The sequence below is a fragment of the Antechinus flavipes genome, chromosome 3, assembly GCF_016432865.1.
Source record: "Antechinus flavipes isolate AdamAnt ecotype Samford, QLD, Australia chromosome 3, AdamAnt_v2, whole genome shotgun sequence".
NCBI classification, from domain to species: domain Eukaryota; kingdom Metazoa; phylum Chordata; class Mammalia; order Dasyuromorphia; family Dasyuridae; genus Antechinus; species Antechinus flavipes.
This window is the reverse complement of record NC_067400.1, coordinates 588,932,100-588,958,046: the sequence shown is the minus strand read 5'-3', so window position 1 is coordinate 588,958,046 and position 25,947 is coordinate 588,932,100. Positions and strand designations below refer to the sequence as shown.

At 45.4% G+C, this 25,947-nt stretch overlaps 1 protein-coding gene across 1 annotated transcript; it reads right to left on the bottom strand.

Moving 5' to 3' along the window:
* Positions 1-4,515: 4,515 nt before the first annotated feature.
* SDHB (succinate dehydrogenase complex iron sulfur subunit B) lies at positions 4,516-25,129 on the bottom strand. Its single transcript, XM_051988421.1, has 8 exons — positions 25,013-25,129; positions 14,971-15,098; positions 12,212-12,297; positions 10,199-10,335; positions 9,062-9,178; positions 7,283-7,384; positions 5,557-5,679; positions 4,516-4,734 (listed from the first exon to the last, which is right to left on the bottom strand). The coding sequence occupies exons 1-8, from the start codon at positions 25,088-25,090 to the stop codon at positions 4,657-4,659; spliced, it is 849 nt and encodes a 282-aa protein (XP_051844381.1). The 5' UTR covers positions 25,091-25,129; the 3' UTR covers positions 4,516-4,656.
* Between the last annotated feature and the right edge of the window lie 818 nt (positions 25,130-25,947).

The window sequence follows — 25,947 nt, the reverse complement described above, 5'->3', positions numbered from 1 at the left end:
ATGGCCAACACAGAGTACAATGTGATTTCAGGAAAAGCTCTTGTGAGGCTTCCCTCCCCATTACAGGACTCTTCCTCCTGAGTCTCACCAATAACCTTTTAATCCTGAGAAGCCTCCACCCTGGAAAATGCCCTTTCACCTGCCAGTAACAGCCTCTTAGGAGAGGAACTTTTAGGAAATGCCCAAGCCATGTTTCCCTGCCCTTCTGTGTGGCTCCTCTCTTCCCCTCTCTTCCCCTCCTCTATTCAGCCTCTTCAACCTTGAACCATGAACTACATCAAACCAGCTCTGTCATTCTTGAAGGGGGTGTAAAAGGGTTGTATGCTGTCTTCCCTATCAGAAATCAAGCATTTAAAAAAAACAACAGCTTTTTTTATTTTCAAAGCACATAACTTTCAACATTCACCCTTGCAAAACCTTGTGTTCCAAATTCTTCTCCCTCCCTTTCCCCACCCCATCCCCTAGACAGCAAGTAATTCAACACAGATTAAACATTTACAATTCTTCTATACACAGAAACCCAGTGTCTTATGGGAAGGGACTATTTTTGTTTTCCATTTCCAGTGTGTGATAAGGAAGGAAGGAACCTTGTCCCAGCCACTATGCTAAGCCCTTTATAAATGTCTCATTTGATCCAGAAGTGGATGTGAGGATCCTATTTTACATGTGAGCAAACTGAGCCTGACAGAAATAAGTGACCTGCCCAGGGACACGCAGTTAGTGATTGTCTGGGGCTGGATTTGAACTCGGGGATTTTCCACTGCTCTACCTCAATGTGGTTGAGCCTTAATAAGTTGTTTTTCAGTCAAATCTGTGACCTCATTTGAAGTTCTCTTGGCAGAGATATAGGAGAGATTGGCCATTTTCTTCTTCAGCTCATTTGATAGATGAGGAAACAGGTACCTAAAGTTAAATGACTTGCTTAGGGTTGACAGGAGTGAACCCAAAAATAGATTTGGGGTCTCAGGCTCCAAAAAGTCTGGGAAAAGGCCTACTTCCCCAACAAGCCTTTTCCAAGTTAAGCAGCATCATTCATTTGAAGATCTTGCTCAATCATCCTCCATTGATTTTTGGGGGGTGCCCCAGATCCTCTCTAGGAAATTCCAGACTCTGGGAAAAAGGCTTCAAAATGATTTCATTCAATTGGAGATTTGGGCCTATATTTCTATTGAGCGGCTCAAAACTCCAAGTATAAGTACTCTCTTTTCAACTAGAAATCTAGGCCTGGGGGCATTGGCAACATTGAAGGAATCTCAGTCCCAGCCAACTCTGAACCCCAAATCTCTGCAGAAGTCTGAAACAGGATTATGCTTTGCCAAGGAACTTCTCTTCTTGGCAAAGCTGCCTGCCAGGACTCTCGCCCGCTGTGAAGACATTCTCTTCCCCGTGTTAACCTTTATTTCCCTAACAAGACCTTTTGCCACTCAGACGAATGTCTTCCTAGCAAAGCTGGCTTCTCATGCCAATAAAAATCCCTTTTGTCATTCCGACTTTTCGTGTTCCCTCATTCTTTCTCGTTGGACCTGTGCGCCGACTAGAGGGGATTCTCACTTCTCAGGGTCACACAGCTAGGAAGTGTCTGAGGCTAGATCCGAACTTCAGAGTACGAGTCTTCCTGAGTCCGGCGCTAGAATTTAAGTGCTTTTTTTTGTTCATTCAAGCGTATATTATATTCCACCATTGCCTTCTTAGAGTAATTTATCAGACTTCTCTAGATTATCTCAATGGCTCTGCCCTCATTAGCAATCTCCTGCTACCAAAGTATCTAATTTACTAGCCACAAACTGCAGAATTAGAGAATTTTAGGGTGAAAGGATGCCAGACAAGTGGTCAGCTATTGAGCTTCTGTTGGGACAGTTCCAGTGAGGGAGAGTTCCCTACCTTTCAGGGCAGCTGGACAGAATCAATTACCTCCCCCACTGCCCCCCAACATGATTAAAAATAAAATTTGTCTCTGTGTTAGAATGCACTTTGGGTTAACATTCGACAATACTTTTCTTGACCCTGCCCCTCGTGTTCTCTGGATAATCAAAGGGACCTCACTTCTCCAGATCCTGTCTGGATCTGAGGTGGCCCTGTCCCTGAGCAAGTCACAGGCCTGGGGAAGGCAGGAGCTCCACCAAAGGTACTTTGACCTAACCAGGGGTAAATCTGGAAATTAGGATTTTTAAGATTAGAGACATAGTGATATCTTAGTATTTCTAGATGAACTGAAAAGGAGGCTCATAACTCACATTTACTTAAGCACAGCAAGGTCTACAAACTATTGGAGATAGTACACACTATATACATTTATGTGTCAGGCACTGGGCTAAGTGCTTTAATCTCCTTTGACCCAAACAACCACCTTGGAAGGTAGGTGCTACTATAATTATCCCCTTTTACAGATGAGAAAACTGAGGTTAAGCACGGCTAGCAAGTGTCTTGAGCTGGAAAGAACCGGATTTGGGGTTGATGGAACAAGACCTGATCCTGGTCGCTTTCCTGATTATGTGCCAGGTCTCCGTGATCTCGTCTGTGAGTTATGTGTACAAGAAAGCTTCCAAGTTCCTTTTGGGTCCTACATCCTACACCGTGACCCATTTGATTCCCCCTCCTCCCTCCAGTAATCCAGTGAACTGGGCCCTCACTCTGACACTCCCCACCCAAACCAAGTTTGACTCGGGCCCAGCCCAAGCTCCCCACGGGGGCCATCCCACGTGCTGGAGACCTTCCTGGATTGTTCTGGACGTCCCTGGTACCCACCCGTTCTTCCTCACTGGCTCATCTTCCCTTCCTATCACACAGTTCCCGAACCACGTCTTTTACATCCCTTTCTTCTTCATGCTCCTCACTGGCCGCACACTGCCACGTGCTCGGACTCTCCATGCACTTTTTTGTCTTGTGGGACATTCGTTTCCGGTTCTTTGGAGACAATGATGTCGATTCTCTGTCCTGTTACTTACTATCCAGAATGCAGAACGTTGTAGAACTTGTAGAAAACTGGCATTAATAAGACAGGCCTCTGCTTTCATGAGAACAAATATACCCATTTTATAGATGAGGAATCTTGAGGCAGAGAGATGGAAGCTACTGAGTCAGGACTCAAAACTAAGCCCTTAGCTTCTACTCTTTTCCCCAGAATCCCTTCCTTGTCTTGGGATAAGTGACTCAGATCAGTGAGAAGGGCTGAGACTCCGGGGATGGATGGGCCCGACCCAGGGTGGGTGAACCAAGAGCAGCTTGAATACGAAGGTCATCGCTGGGGCCGAGGAGCTGGGTGCAAATTCCAGGACGCCCTAATTCTGATCCTTCCCTTGGCTGCAATCCATTAGTCAAAGGAGTTGTGACTGCTTAAAGGGACAGGGTCTGCGCTTCCAGTCCAATCAACCATTGACGAGGTAGAAAAATTAAATTGTCAGCTGGTAAGGGCTTCTAATGTAGTCTGAGGTGAAACTGGCTGGGGGAGGGGGCAGTGACCCCTCAGCCGCAGGCCGAGATCTGCTGGTGCTAATCTGACACGACAACCATCAGCCTCCAGCTTGTCAGCACCAGTGATCTTGCGTACAAGTCATTAAGTTATTCATGAGAAAAATCTATCTTTCCCATAGACAGAGGGGGAGATTCGCAGGAAGACGGAGCTCACACATAAAGAAGGGCTGGCAGGGAATGATAGCGTGGAGCCGGCGTGGGGGACGGGGTGCAGCTGGGCCTCTGAGAGCACGGCTGCAGCAGCTGGCAGGACCTTCCTCATCGGGAGGCCAGAGGGGGTGCTCGCTTCCGGAGCCCCGTTTACCTACTGTTCTAGGTTCCAAAGGATGGCACCCTCCTGTGGCCTTGGAAATGCCCTACTAGAGAGGGCAGGAGCAAAGACGGCTTGGAAAAAGTTTTATTTAGAATTGCCCTGCCTAGGGGAAGGGGAGAGGAGGAGGGAGGGAGAAAAATCTCCAACACAAAGTTTTATGAGGGCGAAATATTGAAAACTCGGCATGTATTTAAAAAAATAGGTATTAGTAAAAAAAAAAAAAAATCTGTATTAAAAACTCAGTGCTGATTGCCAATACAGCTAGTCTTGCCTGATGACGGCCAATGTTTAAATTTCATTGCATGACGCAGAAGCAAGTTTGTCTCTCAGCTGCCACTAGAATTTGTCCATTTACTTCGCATTCTGTCCCTCTGATTCTGCTTTTTTCCCTCCTTTGTGTCATGGTGATCTACATCTACATTAACGTATCACAAAATTGCTCTGGGATGGGATTTACAATGTGAGAGATGGCAAACTTCTAACCTTTCGCTCCCTCTCGCCCACGATGGCAGCATGGGAAACAATATTCCTTCTCGGCCCTGAGGATCTCTTTGGAACTAGAGGAACCCTTGGTGAGCCCCCACCCTGGCGTGCTAACGTTCTAAAGCCGCATCTCCTTCCTGGCAGACACCAGCACCTCGGACCCTTTGACCCCCTCTGCTCTGGGGCAAGCCCAGGACAAAGGTCACTGCTCCCCTCCTCCCCCCACATTGAGGCAGGCCACAGAGCCCTTTTGTTATAAAGTAGTATGTTCTTTATTCATTTCTCGCTCATTGGACATGCACTACTCTTGGAAAAACAGGGCCCGGGAGTCAAATCAGATATAAATTAGGTTCAGCTCCGTGGGTTACAAGTCAGGGCCGTGGGGGCAGCTAAGCGCTCGCCTTCTTCTCCTTGTAGGTGGCCATCATCTTCTTGATTTCGGCTATGGCTTTTCCTGGATTCAGCCCCTGGCAGAGGAAAACAGAGCGGTCACAGCGGCACCGACTCGGGCCTTGGCCGACTTCTTCAGCCGCTGCCGTGCTGTAAAGCTCACGTGCCCACTCTGCTAAGTCAGGGGCCGTCCCCTCCCTCCCGGCATCACCAGGGGCCCCAAGAGTTGTCTCCTCTGGCGGCCTCGCCAAGGCCCAGGAGAATCAAGGACCCTGGGAGGGGCGGTGAGGGCCCAGCCTTCCTGGAGTCCTCCTGCTGAGTGCTCCCCCCTTACAGCCTCAGCCCTAGTCATGGCACAGGCTCTGTGGGTCAGAGGCTGTGAGGGTCTGGCAGGCGGCAGCCACTGTCATGTGGCTCTGGCACCCCTACCCAGAGGCTGGGTGGGCACAGACACAGGTCAAAGTGAGATGGTCAAAACCCAGGCTCAGACTGACGGGATGCCGAGAGGAGCAGAAGCCTTGAAACCTTGCCAGACCGACACTGGGTGCCAGAATCCCACCCCCCCTTCACCCCACTCTCCCCTCACTCAGCAGGCCACTGGTCCAGGGACGGCTTCCCAAGACCTGGGCCTCCAGAGGCTGGCTCCCTCTCCCCTTAGAACCTAAGCTCTGGGGGTAGGACTTTCCCTGCCTCTGTGGCCCCAGGCTCCGCACGGGGAAGCACTAACAAATGGGCACTGACTTGGTCTGACTGCTGAGGAGCAGCCTGGACTGGTCTGGGAGGGGGAAGGGGAAGGCGGGTCACCTGGAGGCCGAGTGTCCTTTCTGCCCCAACACCCCGTGTCACCCCCTGCGACAGGGGCCCAGGGCTGAGAGAACCGGTGCTCCAGGCCCCCATACCTTAGGGCAGGTCTTGGTGCAGTTCATGATGGTGTGACATCGGTACAAAGAGAACGGGTCCTGGAGCTGGGCCAGCCGCTCCTCTGTGAAGTCGTCCCTGGAGTCAATCATCCAGCGGTAGGCCTAGAGGAGAGCCCAGTGGTCACGGCCGTGCCCGGAGGAAGCTGCCCCCGGCGCCAGCCTGGGGCCCCAGACAGGAAAAGACCTTCATGGACTGCACTCTGCTGCTGGCGTGGCCCCCTCTCCCCCCGCCACTGCTGGTGCAGCCCCCCCACCCGCTCCAAGCAGCACTCATAAACATGCTGGGGCTACAAAGGACAAAAAGCCGCTGCCTGTGAGGACTGAGAACCGCCCCCCGGCCGCTCCAGGAGCTCTCTTCTCCCCTGCACTCTGCTTCCACGGCTCAGCCCCTGACCTCAGCCTGTCCTGAGGGTCACGTCCCTCCTTAGACTAGAGGTGGGGCAGGAAGCTCTCTCCTTTTCTCTCCAAGCTGGCCCAGATCGGGCCCATCTGACAAATGCTGGATTCCCTTGTTCTGCCCAAGAGCCAACAACTGTTTGTCCAGCACTTTAAGGCTTCCCGAGGGAGGCAGGCCACAGGCTCGCGGGGCTGCTGGTCTGAAGCTGGAGGGGGAGCAGAGCCGTTAGGCTGAGAAATTTGAGGAGAAATCAGGGGGCCTGAGGCTGAGCAGGGCCAGGCCCAGAGACCCAGGGGGAACCCTACTTCCTGAAACAACCAACTGGCAGCTCCAGCCTATACCAGGCGGGACGGGCTCAGTCCCTGCAGTTCTGCCGGCCTGAAAAGCACAAGTGCTGGGATCTTCCTGCCCGTCGGCTTAACCTGTCTGGCCAGCGCCCCAGGTGAAACCCATGCTGGATGGGAGCAGTCGAGGCTGAGCGACCACCAAACTTCTGCTTTTGCCAAGAAGACACGTTTGCTTTTTGGACATCATGGGGTCTGTGAAAGATCTGGCAGCAAATCCAGCCACGCCGGCCACTTGCACAGAAACAATAAAGCCCCCGAGTTCTCACTGTGGTGAACTCTCTCTAGGCGTGAGGTTAAAAAAAGGAACGACAACAAACCCCGACAAGAGCAAACCGGAGTCTGTCTCGGGCGGCCTCTGCCAGCGGCCCACCTGGGCTTCTGCCTCCTCACCACCCCCAGCCCTGGGGACTCCCCTGAGGAGAGAGGGGAAAAAGGTAAAACTGAGGCCAGAGCCAGCACAGCGGGCTGGAGTCCAGCCAACTGCATAAGGAGCCTACTGGAAAATGCCTGAGTGGCAGCTGAACCCCAGTGATGAGCACCCCCAGACCAGAGAGCCACCATGAGGCAACGCATGAGCTACTGCAGCCTCCTGGAGGATTTCGGGCTTTGTCTGCTGCGTTTCTGCTTTGCTGCCCCCTCCCCCCCTCACTCCTGCTGGCTGGCAAGCCCCTGGGCTGGTCCTGCCTCGTGTCTTTTCAGCACCAGAGTGAGCAGCTCTGAGGAGCTGAGCCGCATGTGTGCGCTCAGCTCACTCATTCACGCGATGGTTCTCCGCTGGGCAGGAGATCCAGGTGACTCGGGCACTTCCAGAACATGGGCACAAAGCTGCCAATCCAGGGGCAGAGTGTGTGTGTGGGCATGGGGAGGGGAGGGAGGAGACAGACCCACAAACGGCTCTGGGGCCAGGCAGGCTCTGAACAGGCCTATGGGGCTCTTGGGCCCCTGGATGGGAACCCCTTACCTGCATGAGGACTGCGGGTCCCAAGTATTTGTCTCCGTTCCACCAGTAACTGGGGCAGCTGGTGCTACAGCAGGCACAGAGAATGCACTCATAGAGCCCGTCCTGAGAAGAGAGAGGAGGGAACACAGCTGGAGCAGGAGGCAGAGAGCAATCTGTTTTAAGGACAGGGAGAGGGCTGGGACCTGAATTCCTTTGGTCTAGGGAACTTCCAGATGAGGAAACGCCCCTCCCTGATGCAGGCTGGTGCCCCCTCTGCAGTCCAGTCTGCCCTGGGCACTGAGATGCCAGGAGCCTCGCCCAGGGTCACACAGTGGGTATGGGGACTCAGCCCACCATGACATCTGGCTCCTCTCACATATGTAACAAACATCTTCCCAGCTAACTATACTGACTTGAGACACTCCAGGCCCACAGGAGCATGGGGCGGAGGGTGTGGGTCTGGGACCCATTTCAAGCCCCTGCACTGTCACTCCCAAACAACTCCCCTTCTCCAAGTCTTGATTTCTTTACAGGCTGCTTTTTATTACTATTCAGTCACATTTGAGTCTCTAGGGCCCCACTGGGAGTTTTCCTGGCTGGGGGTAGCTGGCTGTTTGCTTTTCTGCTTCTTGACTGATGATAAACGGAGGCACAGCGGGTTACCCAGCTAGTAATCATCTGAGGCCAGACCAAACTCAGGAAGGAGTCCCCCTGCTCCAGACCCAGCCTCCTTTGCACCAGATGACCCCCTAGTTGCCCTTCAGCAAAGTTCTGACTCTTTAGGACTGTGAGTCACCAGAGAAAGGCACCTGTGGACTTAGGCCCAGAAGCCTGGGACTATCTAAGGAAAGATAAGCACTCTTTGCAGGTCAGGCTTCCAGGAACCTCAGGCATGGGGAACACCCCCACCGCCCAAGCAGGAAGTGAAAGAGGCCTGTGACCACTGAACCAGCCCTCATGTGGCTGGCGCACTCACACGACTAACCCGTATTTCCTGGAGAACCCCCAGACCATCTCTTAGAACCCGATTCAATTGGGACACAATTCTAACAACCTGAGCTGTTTGGGCCATTTTTCAGCTCATCTGTACTGAGGAGGAGGGGCTGCACGGGCAGCTGAAGGACAGCTTGTCAGTAAGGGAGCAGCGGATGGGCAGAATGATGACCTTTAAATCTTATACTATTTGGTGTATTCTGGTTAAGGCAAGGATGTGTGGGGTGTTATTTTAGAAAGATTTCTGTTAAAAACAACTTAAGTAAAATTAAAAAGGCTTTGGTATTTAAACTGAGCTTTAGTTCTCAGAAAATTCCCTTCTGTGACTGGCAAGGATGTTGGTACCTGAAGCCCAGCTGAGTGACAGCTGGGAACTCCCAGAGGCTCCTAGATGGTCAGGTAAGGCCACAGAGCCTGGAACCCAATCCTGGCTCTGGGATTAGGGCTAGCCTTAGGAAAGGAAAAACTTTTATTTGCCCCCGGGGCCCATGAAACATCAAGAGAATCAGAAGTCATGGGAATTGGATGGCCTTGCTTGTGTCGGAAAAAGAGCCTCAAAACCTGGCCTCCTGACAGGAGAATCTTACAGGTCACACCCATTCTAGACCAAGAAAAGGATGGAGGATAAAAGTCTACTTCTGAGACTCTGTGGTTTTTTTTTTTTTTTTTTTTTGAAAAGATCTTGGGACATTTGCCCCAGTCTAGGTCTATCAATAGCAGTTCTAAAAGGTAACCATGGTACTAACAAAATATCCTAACCTCTCCCCCTCTCCCCTCCCCAGACCAAGACACTAAACAGAATAATACCAATTTCTCTCGATCTTCTATGGACTGAAGATATTGCTCCTTGCCCTCTTGGGATTCATCCTTCTTCTTCAAGTAAGGCTGAATGGATTTGTACTGGGCATAGAAGTTATTCAAATCCTGAGAAAGAGAGTAAGAAATACATGAATTAAATCCTCTTATCATATCTTAGAAGAATGGGTAGAAGGGGAAGAGATGGGAAAGGGAATAAGCATTTATTACATGCCTACTATCTATACACCAGGGATCATATTAAGTTCTTTACAAGTATTAACTTGTTTGATCGTCACAACTGCCCTGTAGATGAGGCAGATAGCAGAGAAGTGACTTGGCTGCAGTCATACAGTCTGAACATGGATCTGAGTTCAGTTCTTTCTGCCTCAGCTCAGGGCTCTGAACACTATGGTGGGCTCTAAGTGAGCACAGAAGCTCTTCACCCATATTTCCGTGACCCTTCTCAGACTGAAGCCCAAAGATGTTCAAAGCTCTCACTCCCTTGTTCTTCCTGCTGGCAGCTGTCAAGCCCAGATTCCTGTGGCTTCTCCAGGGTCTGGGAGCCCTCCACAACCCAACCAGACCGAGGGGCTTCTGAAGGGTGTTCTGGCCTTTGGGGACTGTTTTCTCCTAGGCAGCATTCCCTTAGATCCCAGAATTTCTGTCCTTCAGTTAGCAGTTACCCTCAAGTGAGGAAAACCATCGTCATAGAAACAAAAATGAAGTAGGTTTTGCCCTTATATAAATATATGGGCTTATATATAGAAAAAGAAAGAAGGGGAGAGAAAGACCTGAGCAGGCAGAGGGGAGGAGGAAGTACCTACCAGGGTGGGGGAAGGAGGCAGAGGATTGCAGACAGAGGGGGGATGGGCTGCAGATTTGGGGAACAGAGAATAGGCAGAAAGTCAGTCGGGGGGTGGGGGATGGAGCAAGATCATAGATGCCAGGCTAGGGGAGACTTTGTACTTCGTCTCAGAGGCAGCAAGAAGGCGACAAGCCCAGAGATGTGGCTTTGGAATATGCAGGACGGGGTAGAGAGGGACTGGGAGCAGGGAGTCCTTGGGAAGCCGCGATTGACGAGAACGGAGGAGTCTCAGAGAAGCCCTCTTTCCACCACGATCTCACACAAGAGAGATAGAAACTCACCGGGACCAGATCCTTCATCACATACATATGGGGAAGAGGGTAGATTTTGGAGACTTTGCTGAGGTTGGAGTCGATTCTTCTGGTACAAGCCAGTGTGTTGCCCCCATTGATATTCATTGCACAGGAACCGCAGATGCCTAAGAGAGACAGCCCCATCTGCTCACTCCCAAGCTTTTAGACCAAGTTACCCATTTCTCAGTCTGCCACCCTGGCAGTGCCCCCGGGGCCCGCCTGAAGGCAGACAATTCACCCGCCCCAATTGCCTCGATGCAGAATCAGGGGCCATCATCTATCTGCTGCTCATTTCTGTGAGACTCCACGAGCTGCCCAGACCGGGGGAGCTCATTTATCAGACAGCTGATATCTGTTGGGTCACCACCTGGCTTTCAAAAGCGAAGCAGATTAACCCCACAAAGAAGCCATCTGTGGTGGGTCACTTGGCACAACCTAAGTGCCGACCGTATGTTGAGAAGTCTGGATCCTCTTACAGTGCAGTAAGAACAGATAAGAACAAAAGGAAGCTTGGGGACCCAGAGTTAATCACCCCAGGAAGATAATCACAGAATTTGAGATGCACAATGCCATGAGTAGGAAGAGCCTTAGTGCACGTCAAAGCTAAAGACATCCCCAACATCACAAAGAGAGCTCAGAAGCCACAGAGTCCAAACCCCTGGCTGTGCAGATGAGGAATGAGATGGCAAAGCCAATTATCTTTGGCAATCTCAGAGCTGGGACACACTTCAGAATCAAAGCGGGTCTCGGGTGCTAACTTGTGCAGTAAGGAAGGAAATAAAAAATTAAAAAAAAATCTAACTGGGAAATATTTAACAGAATAAAAATAACACAAATAAAAAATGCAGCATACATGTTTTCTAAGTCACTATGGTACCCAGAGGGATCTGGTCTGCCCAAAGCTCCCTTTACAAAGCAGGGGTGTCTGGGCACTTGTTCAGAGGTATTTGTTTTACTGACACATACTGAAAAGGCATTTTTTTAAAAAATCGCCATTGCACCCATCCAGTCTTTACTTGTAGATACCCCCAGGGAAGAATGCCATCCTCACCAGGAGAGCCCATTTTCCTCCTGGCAATTTTGCTGACTTTTTTGTGACTCCTACCCATCCCTTCTAGCTCAAGCCTCATGCCCAACAGAACAGGTCCTGTCCCTAAGGACAGCCATCTAGATATTTGTTGATAGTAAGTTTCCAGTCCTCTCTTCCCCAGTTTAAATAAGTCTTTTTTCCTTAGATTAACTACCCTCAGAGTCACATGATTCTTACAAGATATGATCTGATGGATTGAGCTTTTCCATGCTGGTGGTTCAGTCTTTGAAAGGATCTCACATAAATCGATATCCCCCCTAAACCAAGAACTGCACACAAAGGAGTCTGGCTCTGTTTCTCATTAGGCAAAGTTATTGGGTTTTTTTGTTTTTTTTTGTTTTGTTTTTTAAAACAAATAGGTTTGAACTTATTTTCATGTCTTTGAAAGAAATCCACAGGTGAGAAGTTTTCTTCAATTGAATACAGAAAAATATTTACAGGACATACATTTCCTTAAATATTTTGCCCAAGTTCTTAATGGAAGATATTCATATTAGAATAAACCAAAGGACCCATCCAGACGTCTGCCCTATCTCTGCAGACTTAGCAAGCTCCTGTTCATTTCCAAATTTGCACTTTTTTTCTTCCATTTTTAAAAATAATAGCATTTTATTTTCAAAATACATGCAAATATAATTTTGAACATTCACCCTTGCAAAACCTTATGTTCCAAATTTTTCTCCCTCCCTCTCTCCCTTTCATTTCCTCCCCTAAACAAGAAGTAATCTAATATAGGTTGAACATGTGCAATTCTTCTAAATATAGTTCCACATTTATCATGCTGAATGAGAGAGTCCAACCAATGGAGGATTCACCTGAAAAAGTGCCATTAGCCCCATTTTGGTCAGCTCAGATTTGAAAACCAAAATAAGGAAGCTGGCCCCACAGATCAAAAGGGAGGAAACATTTACCTTCTCGGCATGATCTTCGGAAGGTCAGTGTGGCATCCATCTCATTTTTAATCTTGATCAAGGCATCTAAAACCATCGGGCCACATCTGTTAAAGGAGAAAAAGAACACTTATCTTTCAGAAAGTTTAACCCATCCTATTCCACCTTGCTTCCTATTTGCTATAAAGATAGATTTTACTATATTTGTTTTTGGAAAAATAGTTGTCGAGTGCAGATTTATTTCCCCCACCCCCATTTCCACTGTAATTAATATTAAGCTGTGGTGAGTACATTATCATAAACATTAAGCATAATCCTATACAAAAAAAACCAGGCACATTTATAGGAAACAGAATATGGAATAATCAGATTACTTAAATTATCATCAGTACTCTAAGAATGAAAACCTAGACAGTAAATTCACTATTTGTATTTGTAAAACAGTTGCTTTCATTATGTTTCTAAAAAGGAACACCAATTTGGATATAGAATGTAATGGTTCATTTTAGTAAAGACCATGTTTACTGCAACATGGTCTTTTTTTTTTTAAAGTTTTTCCAAACAGCCCATCTCATTACGGAACAATAATAATTACTGTTAAGTTTTCCCTTATACTGGAACTAAAACTGTCTTCCAGTTTCTCAAATGACATAGTTTCCAAACCCCTCACTTAGGCTACCCTTCACCTGAATGCAGTTTACTACCAGATCTATTCTGCAGACAGCTTAGTCACATTCTTATATCACATTCCTCTCAAAACACGGTTTCCAGCCTGGACCATCAGAATGGTCAGAGCAGCACCGAGGAGGTGCCAGTACTGCCTAATCCAGCTCTTCGGTGGCTGTGGCCACAGGGGAATGATGACTAACTGGTCTCCCTTTGGCCGAGAGCACTCCCTTAGCTATCAGAGTAACTGACTGGCCCCCAATATGCTGTCACTGTGACAGGCATGTGATCTGTTTCCTGTCTTTGACCATTGTGGCCCAGCATGCGCAGTGATACACCACTACTCTGTCAAGGCTGTCCTTCATTGGAGCCTCTCAGCAAACCCTGACACGTAGATTGCCTCACATAATGCTACCCCATTTGTTCCAGACTTTATTCACTTGGTTTACACCTCACTCTGACTTCCTGCACTCTCTTTGTATCTCTCCCCAAGGCCAAGCTCCAGGTGAAAAGGTGGAACTTATATCAGGTCCATGAGGTCACAGACAGAGGCCAATCGGATATGGAGGTAGCTTCCTGTTCCTGAGGTGATTTCAGAGTCTTTGGGATTCCCACTGAGGCTGGAGGTCCCACCCACGAAGGAAGTCCCTATGTACTCAACTCCTCACATCCAGGGACCTCCAGGCCATTGGCTTGCTTTACATCCCAACTGTGCTTGCCTGGCCTCTCTAATGGACCCTTACATCCCACATGTAACTTTTGGATTTTAAAAGGGTACCCAAACGCCAGTACAGCAGTACCAATGCTGACTCCTTTTCAGTGATGTCTCCGTGACATGTGGTTACAGTGAGAGTGAAAAAGATAGAAAGGGTGTCAATGGACTGGATGCTTCAATGAGTCAGAAGTGGGATAGGCCAACAAAACAGCTCAACTGAGCTTTTGGTGCCACATTTTAGGACGCAGAACAACTAATCATTTGCCCAGACGATGACAGGACAGGGAAAGGATCAGAGTGTTCAAAGGAAATGGAGAGTTTTGACTCATCCCACAGAAGACTTAAGAAGACATGCTCACTATCTTCAGGTCACTGTGCAGACTGCTCCAGACTTGTTCTGTTGGCCCTCAGAGGCAGGGGGGCCATGGGGACATGCTTTCAAGTTCATGCTCCTGAGTTTCTTTTTCTTTTTAAATAACTTTTTATTGACAGAACCCATGCCAGGGTAATTTTTTACAGCATTATCCCTTGCACTTATTTCTGTTCCGATTTTTCCCCTCCCTCCCTCCGCCCCCTCCCCAAGATGGCAAGCAGTCCTTTACATGTTAAATAGGTTACAGTATATCCTAGATACAATACATGTTTGCAGAACTGAACAGTTTTCTTGTTGCACAGGAAGAATTGGATTCAGAAGGTATAAATAATCCAGGAAGAAAAACAAAAATGCAAGCAGTTTATATTCATTTCCCAGTGTTCTTTCTTTGGGTGTAGCTGTTTCTGTCCATCCTTGATCAGTTGAAACTGAATTAGCTCTCTTTATCGAAGAGATCCACTTCCATCAAAATACATCCTCAAACAGTATCGTTGTTGAGGTTAATGATCTCCTGAGTTTCCAAGAAGCAGAGGTCAGCTCCATTCAGGACAAGCCTCCTAACACATGGAGTTGTCCCAAAGCAGAATGCCCTTCCTCATAAGCTCCACACTGGAGGTCTCCAAGTAGAAGCTGAACAACAGAATTTGGGATATGAGAAAGGGCATTCCTGTGCAGCAGGGGCTGGAGCTGATGACCTCTGAAGGGAATGAACATTTTCCAGGAGCAGAAGCTTGTTAATTCCAGGTCTGTGATCTTATAATTTCAGAGACACCTTGGCTCCTCTGTGGTGTCCATCATGATTACATCAGTACATACATGATGAAGGATATAAATTGTGATCCTAGAAACACATGAATAGGGGCTTGTACCACACGTGTGACTTCATAATAAGCTGTCTTTCATGTGGAGGTCACTTCTGTAGACTTTCCCCACTTGAAATGATATTGTCCTTCTGAATTAACCACTAATCCCATCACCAGACCACGGCCTGCCCTTCAACATCCTATTCTGGACACAGACACTCACCTGTTCAGATCAATTTCATATGTCTGCATCCGGGGCTTATCTCCAGGCTTGTCTGGGTCCCATCTATAGATGGCAAATTTCTTGAGGCGGGGAGCTGCTGCAGTTGCTGTCTGAGCCCCTCGGCACGTCTGAAGTAAGGGGAAAGAAATCATGCAAGTAAGAATAAATAGTTTGCCCAACATGCAATGATGAACTATTTTAAGAGCTATTTTTCTATTCATATTAAAGGAAGTGGAGCCAAAGTGGTGGAGAAAAGGCAGTGACTTGCCTGAGCTCTCCCCCAGATCCCTCCAAACATCTGTAAATGCCATAAAACCATTCCTGGAGCAGCAGAACCCACAAAAGGACATAATGAAATAATATTCCAGTCAAAGACAACTTAGAAAGTTGGCAGGAAACATCTGTTGCACTTAGGTGAGTGGTGAAATGTGATCCAGCAGAGGCTGAGCCAGCACAGATTGGGCCTGGAGCAGGCCTTCAGAACCACTTAATTATCAGTGTCAGTGGATGCTTCCAGAGCTCTTAGCCCAAAGGTGAGGGGCTCAGACAACTGGTCAGAAGGAGATTACAGGGGTCTCTTTGCTAGCACTAAGGAAGGATTCTGTTACTTTGCCCATACTCTGATCTGGGATGCAGGGCTGGCTCATAATTCCCGAGCAAGGAGAGGCACTAGCACCCCAAGGCTTAGGGCCAATGTAGAACTTCATCATAGTTCCAAAGCAGAAAAAAGTGGTTGTGGTCACCTCACAGACCAGAGCATAGGTCAGGAGAGAAGTAACTGCCTCTCCTTAGATCATAATACCTTGGAAGAACTGAAAACTGCTGCACAAACTCTCTGAATCTTAGGACAGTGCACACTCTACCCTGGAAGCAAAGTCCCACTTTAACAAAGTTAAAAGTCAAGAAAAAGAATGGAAAAGTGAGTAGACAACAGAGAAAAATTCTGACCCACATAAAGTTACTATGATTGATGAGGAAGTTCAAAATACATGTTTAAAGAAGATAAAGTATAAGCTCCTACATCCTAAGCCTCTGAGAAAAATATGAATTAGGGGGCAGCTAGGTGGTGCAGTAGATAGAGCATCAGCTCTGAAGTCAGGAGGACCTGAATTCAAATCTGGCCTCAGACACTTAACACTTCCTGTGTGACCCTGGGCAAGTCACTTAACCCCAACTACCTCAACAACAACAAAAAATTAGTCTCGGGTTATAGAAGGACTCAAAAAAGACCGAAAATCAAGTAAGAGAGGCAGAAGAAAAATTAATTAGAGAAATGAAAATGATGAAAGAAAATCATGAAAAAAGAGTCAACACAAAAAATGCTGAAGAAAATAACATCTTAAAATTAACAGTCTCGGCCAAATGGTGAAAGAGATACCAAAAAACCAATGAGGAAAAGAATGCACTGAAAAGTAGAATTACCCAAATGGAAAAAGAGGCACAAAAATTCACTGAAGAAAAAAATTCCTCGGGCAAATGGAAGCTAATAACTTTCTGAGAAATCAAGAATCAATAAAACAAAACTAAAAAAATAGCAGACAGTGTGAAATGTCTCACTGGAAAAATAACTAACCTGGAATATAGATCCAGGAGAGATAATTTTAAAATTACTAGACCACTTGAAATCCATAATCAAAAAAACTGAGCATAATTTTTCAGAAGAAAAAAAATAGACATTTAATGAAACAGAAAACTTTGAAGTATTCTTAATAAAAAGATCAGAGATGATAGCAAATACAAGTCTCAAGAGAAGCATATAAAGGTTAACAGGAAAAAGAAACCAGAAGGGACTTAATAAGGTTAAACTGTTTACATGCCTACATGAGAAGATGAGACTTATAACTCATTATTAGGGTAGTTTGAAAGAGTTTATCTAGATAGAATATAGGTGAGAATTGAATATGAAGGGATGATATTTAAATAAAAACTTGATGGGTGAGACAGGAATGGACTGGGAGAAAGGGAAAAGAAAAAGTAGAATGGGACAAATCATCTCACATAAAAAAGACAAGAAAAATCTTTCATAGTGGAGGGGAAGAAAAGAGTAGTAGTTGGAGTGAGTGAACCTTACTCTCATTGGAATTGACTCAAAGAGGGATGACATCCACCCTCAAGTGAATATAAAAATCTATCTTATCTTTTTTTTTTTTTTTGGGGGGGGGGGGGGCTGAGGCAATTGGGGTTAAGTAACTTACCCAGGGTCACACAGCTAGGACGTGTTAAGTGTTTGAGACCTAATTTGAACTCAGGTCCTCCTGACTTCAGGGCTGGTGCTTTATCCAAAGCGCCATCTAGCTGCCTCAATCTATCTTCTCTTAAAGGAAAGTAGGAGACAAAGGGAATAAGAAGGGGAGTGGTGGTGGTGGTGGGAATGGGAGGGATAGAATGGAAGACAAAACACTTTTGGGGAGGGATAGGGTGAAAGAAAAGAGATGATGGAATAAAAAGAGGGGGAAAGGATGGAGGGAAATGCAGTTAGCAAAAGTAACAGAAAAAAAATGAAACAAGTTTCTCTGATAAAGGTCTCATTTCTCAAATATGTAGAAAACAGTCAAATTTATAAAAATAAGAGCCATTCCCAATTGACAAATGATCAAAAGATGAAGTTTTCAGATGAAGTAATCAAATCTACCTACAGCCATATGCAAAAATACTCTCACAACTAATTGGAGAAATGCAAATTAAAATAATTCTGAGGTACTACCTCATAAGTATCAAATTGGCTAATAGGACAGAAAAGAAAAATGACAAATGTTGAAGGGGATGTGGAAAAAATGAGACATTAATACACTGTTGCTGGAGTTATAACTTTATTCAACCATTCTGAAAATATGCCCAAGGGGATAAAACCATGCAAATCTTTTTTAAAAAATTATTTTTCCAAATACGTGCAAAGGTAGTTTTCAACATTCACCTTTGCAAAATTTTGAGTTCCTAATTTTTCCTCCCTCTTTCCCAAAACAGCAAGCAATCCACTACCAAGTCTATACTCCAAAAGAGATAAAAAGCAAAAAGGAAAAAGACCTATATGTACAAAAATATTTCTAATAGTTCTTTTCTGGAGCAAAGAACTGGAAAATGAGGGGATGCCTATCAATTGGGGACTAGCTGAACAAATTATGATATGTGATTGTGATGGAATATTATGCTATAAGAAATGATAAGCAAACTGCTCTTAGAAAAACCTGGATTTATAGAAGCTGATACAAGTGAAATAAATGTACTAATGTTCAAAGTAACAGCAATACTGTAAGATGATCAGCTGTCAATGTCTTAGCTAATCTCAGCAATACAGTGATCCAAGACACCCTGAAGCAGTTATGAAGAAAAATGCTATCAGTCCCTAGAGACTGAAATGATGGTGTCTGAATATAGAACAAAGCATACATTTTTCCCTGGAGATTTTTTTCTGTTTCTTCTTTCATAATAAGACCAATAGAGAAATATGTTTGGTATGACTACACACGTATAAACTATATTGAATTGCTTGCCTTCTCAATGAGGAAGATTGACACACAGAAGGTGAGGAGGGAAGAGAGAATTTGGAATTAAAAACGAATGTTAAAACTTGTTTTTATAGGGGACTGGGGAAAAATAAATTAAACAAAAAAGAATCAATTTCAAGCTTGTTAGCCTATTTAAAAAAAAAGAAAGTCAGTCATCTCTGGTGTCACGGAAAGGGCACCAGGCTAAGAATCAGCAAAAAAGGGTCCCTTGTTCCAGATCCATCACTCATTGCGTGACCTCGGACCTTTCCCTCTCTGGGCAAGTTTCAATCCATTTGTCAACAAGCATTTATTAAGCTCTTACTATCTGCCAGGTGCTGTGCTAAATGCTGAGGGTACAACGGAGAGCAAAACCACGTCCTCCTTAAGGAAATCACATTTTACTGCTGGCGGAGACAACACATCAATGATGAGGACATCACAGCGTAAACAGAAGGTAATCTCACAGCAAATGAGCTGAGGCACCAGAAAGTTCTTCTGCAGAGGGGGGTGTAAGCTGAGCCCTGAAGGAAGCCAGGAAAACTAAAGGGGGGAAGGGAAGGGCGGAACACCCTCCCCGCCCCCCACAAAAGGCAGAGGATGGAGAGCTGTGGACAGCGCATCCGGCAGTCAGCACCAACCAGTCCAGGGAGTATGGGTTTAAGTATAAATGTTCTTATTGCTCTCTCCTGGGCTTCTCCAAGCAATCCCTGGCATGTGCCCCATGGCCTGGCATATAGGCCTGAACAAGGCGGCTGTTTAGAGACCACAAAGGTAATTGTACCACAGAGAGCCCGGGTCTGCTTCCTCAGACTGACGTACCCATTTTGTCTCTTTCAACTTGTTCCATCATTTGTAAAATGGGAACAATATTTGTACTTCCTGCCCCACAGGGTTGCTGTCTGTGTTCTGAAAACATTCAAGCAGTAGAGAAATATGAGCTGGTCTAATTTTATTTGGGGTCACATGCACAGCACATTCCAGGTGGGTTACCCATCTGTCTCACAAGGAAAGCAGGCAGGCGCATTACCTTAGGATCATACATGTGCACTCCCTGCAGGGGCCATGGCCACCCCCACTTCATGCTGATCCCAGGAATTCCTTCAACTGACACATCTGACCTCTGCTAGAACACCTACAACACCAGTACTTCCTTGGACGGTGGCCCTTCCACTATGGGGAGCTCCACTATCAGGAGTGAGTTTCTTACATTTAAATGTCCCTGGGACATTTAAGCTATTATCATCTACTAAATAACTTTTTGAGTGGAAAAACTAAGGTATCCTCAAAAATGGTAGTAATAAAGTGAATAGCACCCCAAAAAGCAGGGCAATGCAAAAGGACAATTCCTTTTTCTAGGCTGCTCAAGACTTTCTTTGCCAACATAAGTAAAAACTAACCAAATGACCAAAGAACCAATCGACCACGGCAATCCACATAAAGAGCAAAGTGTGCTCCTTTCTCTTCAAAAGCCTTTGCATACATTTTCAAAGATCTTGTGATGAAGAGAGCCATCCACACCTAGAGAGAGGATATGGAAAACGAGTGTGGTTCACAACATGGCGTTTTTACTCTTTTTGTTGATTTTATTATCTTTCTCTCCCTTTTTTTCGATTTGATTTTTCCTGACATACCCTAGTGCCTTAATTATTGTTTAAATAACTTTGACAAAAATTTATCCTTGAGCGGTACATTCACCATCTTTGAGTGCCAGAAAGTGGAGATTTCAGGGTCATTGATCTATGCTAGATGGGCTCTCAAGACCATGAGACTGGTGTTAAAGGAATCTTGGAAGCCAGGCCCCATTTACTGGAGAAGAAATGAAGACCCTGGGAGGATTACTGGATTGCCCAAGGTAAAAGAATTCAAGCCTGGAGACAAATTCAGGTGTCCCAATTCTAGGACCAGCACTCTGCACTAAACAAAGTTATTCTTCATTTAGTGCTCACACAATACATGGGCATTTAAAAAACAAACAAACACACACACACACACAGGCATTTGCCATTTGAAAACCAAGAGGAGACAGTCATAAGAAAATTTAGACATTGGATTTGGGGAAGTGAGGACAGCAGTTTCCAAGTTGTGCTAAATATTGGATATTGTTCCTTAAGAATTCAGAATTTCAACAGTCTGGAGAAACATTAAGAATTTGGAGGGGAAGGACAAAAAATGACTTTGTGTTGGGAACTAGAGAGTGGGGGGAAAAGGCCCCTGTCAGTGAAATGGAAAATTTGGCTCAATTTTGAACTCTGCCAGCCTCCACTAAGAAAACATTTCTACTTCCCCAAACTAATAAGCATATATTTGCACATTAAAACTAATAAGCAGATATTTATCTAGTACTTTCCAGAAGTCAGTTGAAAAGATACTTGTAAAATAAAATTCCTGCCCTCAAGGAATCTATCATTTAATTCAAAAAAATATTAATAATTGGTTTGAAATGTAAACTTCCCATTTATTGTTCTTATCTCCTCCTCCTAATTAAATCTAAATTTTTTTTATTCTTTTGGGAAGAAAGGGGAAGAGAGTTGGTGAAAGTGACTATTTGGAGATTCAAGTTTTAGATGCCTGAAGTAGTCCAAGGTTTTTTTAAACTTTTTCCATTCACAATGCCTTTTTGCCCAAGAAATTTTTATGTGACCATGGGTATTTAGGTATATAAATAAAACATTTACTGATAATAAATCATAATTTTGCAACGCCCACATCAAATTATAAGACTCCAAATGGGGTTGTGAACCACAATTTAAGAAGCTGGAAAACAGAGTATCAGATCCATTCAGCAAGCATTCATTAAGAGTCTATGTAAACAGTGCACTGCTATTCCTGGCCACAAAAAAGGCAGTTCTTGCACACCAGGAACATATGTTCTATTAAGGGATAGGGGAGGAACATACATATATATAGATGGGTAAAATATAGCTGACTGTGAAGGGGCAAATAAGAGACCCAGATAAAACTCTTGGAAAACCTGAAGAGAATATGCTTGAGTTGGTATATATGGGTGAGTATAGGGGAAGTTGAGGCAAGATCTGAGAAGGAAACACAAGAGGAAAAAGCATTTGAATTGAACCTTGATGAAAAGATACACATTTTAAAAGGTCTTGATGCAATAGAACCTCTAGGCATTGGGAATGACCTTAAATGTATGAGAATGAGGCAATGAAATGTCCAGTTCAAGGAACATTTAATTAGTAGTCCAGTTTGGCTGGTGTTTCCAATGTGGGAAATAATGTTAGGAAGGAAAGGTGGAACCTGATTGGGCCAAACGTGCTAGGCTCAGGAATGACATGGTTTTGTCCTTAGAAAGACCATTCTGGCCATTGTGTGTGATGAACTGGAACCTTGATGGAGACTGGAAGGCTAAGACTGAAAGCCTAAGACTGATTATCATTAAGTGCAAAGTTGTGCCATACAAACTATTGTCTAAGCTCAGAGAAAGTAGAGGATCAGCATGTTGTAGTGGAAAGTCCCTGTGGGGAGGAACCAAGGGAGGAAGATGCAATCCAGGGTTCTCCAGACTGTCCCATTGCAGTTCTGTTGTTTCTTTTTTAGATCATAGGTAAGAGAGTAATAGACCTGAAAAAATCTTAATGATCACATGGTCCAAACTTTTCATTTTACAATTGAGGAAACTGAAGTTCAAAGAAACTAAGGGATCTGCTCAAGCTCATACAAGTAGTAATGTTTAAGAAACAAAGAGATATGACAAGCCATATTCTCTGCCCTGGAAAAACTAATTTTCTAGTTGAGGGAGTCAAGGCCTGTAATAAAAAGGTAAATGCAAGGCAACTAGGACAAAGGGTAAAATCAAGAAAGACATCTTTTCAGGGAAGAGAATGGTATCCTCAGTCCTTTACTTGGGCGGAAATGGCTTCCCTCCCCAAAATGCCTTATATTCTTTTTGCAAACATCAATTATATACTTGTATTTGTTTGTTTTCTTTGTTAGTAAGAACTGTTTGATTTCTGACTTTATGTCTCTAAGGTGTAGCATGGAGCTTGTAGTGAATGTTTAATAAATGCTTATTGATTGGTTGATCAAAGAGTTTGGTCATTTCACAGCCACATAAGTGTGGGCAAATAAATCATTTCAACTAAGTCCTCACAAGAGTAAAATGGACTTCACAGTTTACCAAGAAAAAAAGCATTTGGCAATTTATAAAAGTGCTATGGAAAAGGGAGTTAATTGTATTATTCTCAATAACCTTGTTGTTCATATCCAAAGAGCTAACAAATTGTGCATACCCTTTGATCCGGCTGTGTCTCTACTGGGTCTGTATCCCACAGAAATCATAAAAGAGGGAAAAGGTCTCACATGTGCAAAAATGTGGCAGCTCTTTTTGTAGTAGCAAGGAACTAGAAACTGAGTGGATGTCCATCAGTTGGAGAATGGCTGAATAAGTTATAGTATATAAATGGAATGTTATTCTATAAGAAATGATGAGCAGGTGGATTTCAGGAAAGCCTGGAAAGACTTACATGAATTGATGTTGACTGAAATGAACCTACATAAATACACAGCAAGAACAAGATTATGTCATGATCAACTGTGATGGACTTGGCTTTTTTCAACAAAGAAATGATTCAAAGCAATTTCAATAGACTTGTGGTGGAGAGAGCCATCTGCATCCAGAGAGAGAACTAGGGAGAATGAATGTGGATTGAAGCACAGTATTTTTGCCTTTTTATTGTTGTGGTTGTTTGCTCATTTTTCTTTGTCTTTCTAATCTTTTCCCTCTTTTGATCTGACAAAAATGGAAATAAATTGAGAAGAAATGCACATATTTAACCTATATCAGATTGCCTGCTGTCTTGTGGAGGGGAAAGGGGGAGAAAAATTTGGAAGGTTTTGCAAAGGTGAACACTGAAAACTATCTCTGCATATTATTTGGAAAAATAAAATGCTATTAAAATAAAAAAAAATGTTGTTATTTAGTCATGTCTGACTCTTCATGACCCTATTAGAGGTTTTCTTGGCAAAAATAGTGGAATAGTTTTCCATTTCCTTCTCCAATGGATGAAGGTGGATAGAGGTTAAGTGACATGCTCAGAGTCATACAACTAGTTTTGTGGCTACATTTGAACTTGGGTCTTTCTGACTCCAGGCCTGGTGCACAATCCCCTGAGCCACTTAGCATCTAGCAATAATGTAGTCCCAAGCAACTAGGATGCCATAAGATCCCCTTTTTTCCCCCTTCCACTTAATATTTTAATTCCCCTAATTACTTGTAAAGATAGTTTTTAACATTTACTTTTATAAGATTCTGATTTCCATCTTTTTCTCCCTCCCTCCTCCCCAGGATGGCATCAATCTGATATAGGTTACATGTGTACAACAGTTGTTAAAATATTTCCACAAGAGTCATGTGGTGAAAGAATCAGAACAAAAGGGGAAAACCACAAGAAAGGAAAAACAACAACAAAAGGGTGAAAATAGTATGCTTCAGTCTGCACTGAGACTGCATGTTCTTTTTTCTGGATGTGGATATTTTACAACATCCTAGTTCTTAGCACTAATGACCTTCTTACACACTTGTGTCACAGCCATACCGAGATTGCAACGAAGGCCAAAGTAACTAATTCATTCTTAGGGAAACAAGTTTGAGATCATTCTCACAGGTGTTGATTTCCATCCAATTCATCCTAACAATAAGGGGCAAACTTATTGTTTGAGCAAAACAAAATTTGCTCAGCAACTACAAAGAAAGGAGGCAATAAGTTCTATGAGGGAGCAAGAAGTTAATTATTAATTTAATGGACTCTGTTCAGTGAGACTCTACCCAGGACAAAGTGACAGATCGCTAAGAGACTGAAGTATAGATTGAGATAATTGATCTTTGAGGTTCGTTCCGGATCTGAGATCATGGGAAGGGTCATTCCTTGCTCAAGTTTACCAGAAGGAAGTAGGGGGAGGAGGAGGAGAGAAAAAGCAGTACAATGGAAAGCGCATGAGCTGTGACCTTGGACTAACCCCTCTTTGCTTGTTGGGCTTCACTTTAATTACTTGCAAAGTAAAGAAATAAAACACAATCAGCTCTGACACTGTATGTTCTAGGTACCCCAAGTCCTGACGTAGTGTTCTAAGGCTCCCCAGCTCTCACGTTCTGTGTTCTAAGGCTCCCCAGCTCTGACGTTCTGTGTTCTAAGGCTCCCCAGCTCTGAGGTCTTGTGTTCTAAGATACTTCCCGGCTCTGACATTCTGTGTTCTAGAGCCCCTCTTGAGGTTAACAGTTCGATTCTAGCTCCCTCTCAGCTGATTTTGTTCTAGGTTCCGTGGGCTTTCCTATGCTCGGTTCTAGGTCCCTCGCAACGCCGGAGCTTTCTATTTTAGGTCCAGCCCTTCCTCGTTCCACCCTCTTGGCGCTCTTGGGTCTCCAGCAGCTGGGCCTCGGCCCTGGGAGACGCCGTAGCCCCCCGGCCTCCGTTTCCCCACATGTAAAGAGCCGGGGCTGCCCCGCGGATTCCCCCTGCTCTGCCCCGCTCTGTGGCTCCACGACTCTCGGCTGCTTACAGCCCTCCTAGCCCGCTCTGTCAGGCCGGGCCGGGCCTCACCTGTACTCGGAACCCGGGGAATAGAGCGACTCCCGGTACAAGACTGCGCTTCAAGGAGACGCCGACCACCGCCGCCATCTTGGACAGTGACGTCACACCCGACCCGTCTTTCTATGGGGCGTGAAGGACAACTCCCTTCCCCGTCAGCGTCCCGTCGACCATCGCGGCACCCCAGACGGAAGTGGTGACGCTCTGGCCAGTAGACACCGAGGAGGGGTGCTTGCACTTCCGGTTTTTTGAGTATGGCGGAAGTAAACTAGAAATTGAGCAGGAGCAAAGCGCAGGCGCAAACTGCAAAAACCTGGCTCAAGTCCATCGAGACTTCTGGCAGAGGCCTTTCGGGGGAGAGTGGCTAGACCTAAGCCAGGGGGCGGAGGCAGGAGGGGCGGAGCCAAGCGTTCTTTCAGTTCCGCCTTCAGTTTCACCCTCTCTTTGCCACTTCCACATTCTTTCTTGCTGTAAATCCTGTAATCCTGCCTTTGTACCCTCTTCTGGTAGTGCTGCCCCTCACTTAGTCCCCTTGGTTCCCTTTGTAATGGCGGAGAAACTGAGCAAGACAGAGATTAGAGAATATTTAATAATTTGTTAAATGGAGAGATGTTGGATCCGTGTTTGGTCCGGGGCTGAATGAGACTATCGTCTCCAAGAATCCGGCACTCAATCTTCTCAGGGACGTATATACACGTGGCTCAGCCGCAGGGATAGACTGAGGCAGGGGCGGAGTCAGGGGCGGAGTCAGGGCGCGGAGAGCGGCCGGGATTCTGACGGGGTGGGCTGGGCCCTGGAGAGGGGGTGACATAATCACCGGGAGGCATCTTGATAAGACATATCTATATTCTAATAGCTTGGGATGGGAGAGGCATTCTGATGTTCTATCAAGGGTTCTGATAAAGAGGGAGGGGAGGTTATGCAGAACTGAGAAGCAGGGAAACCGG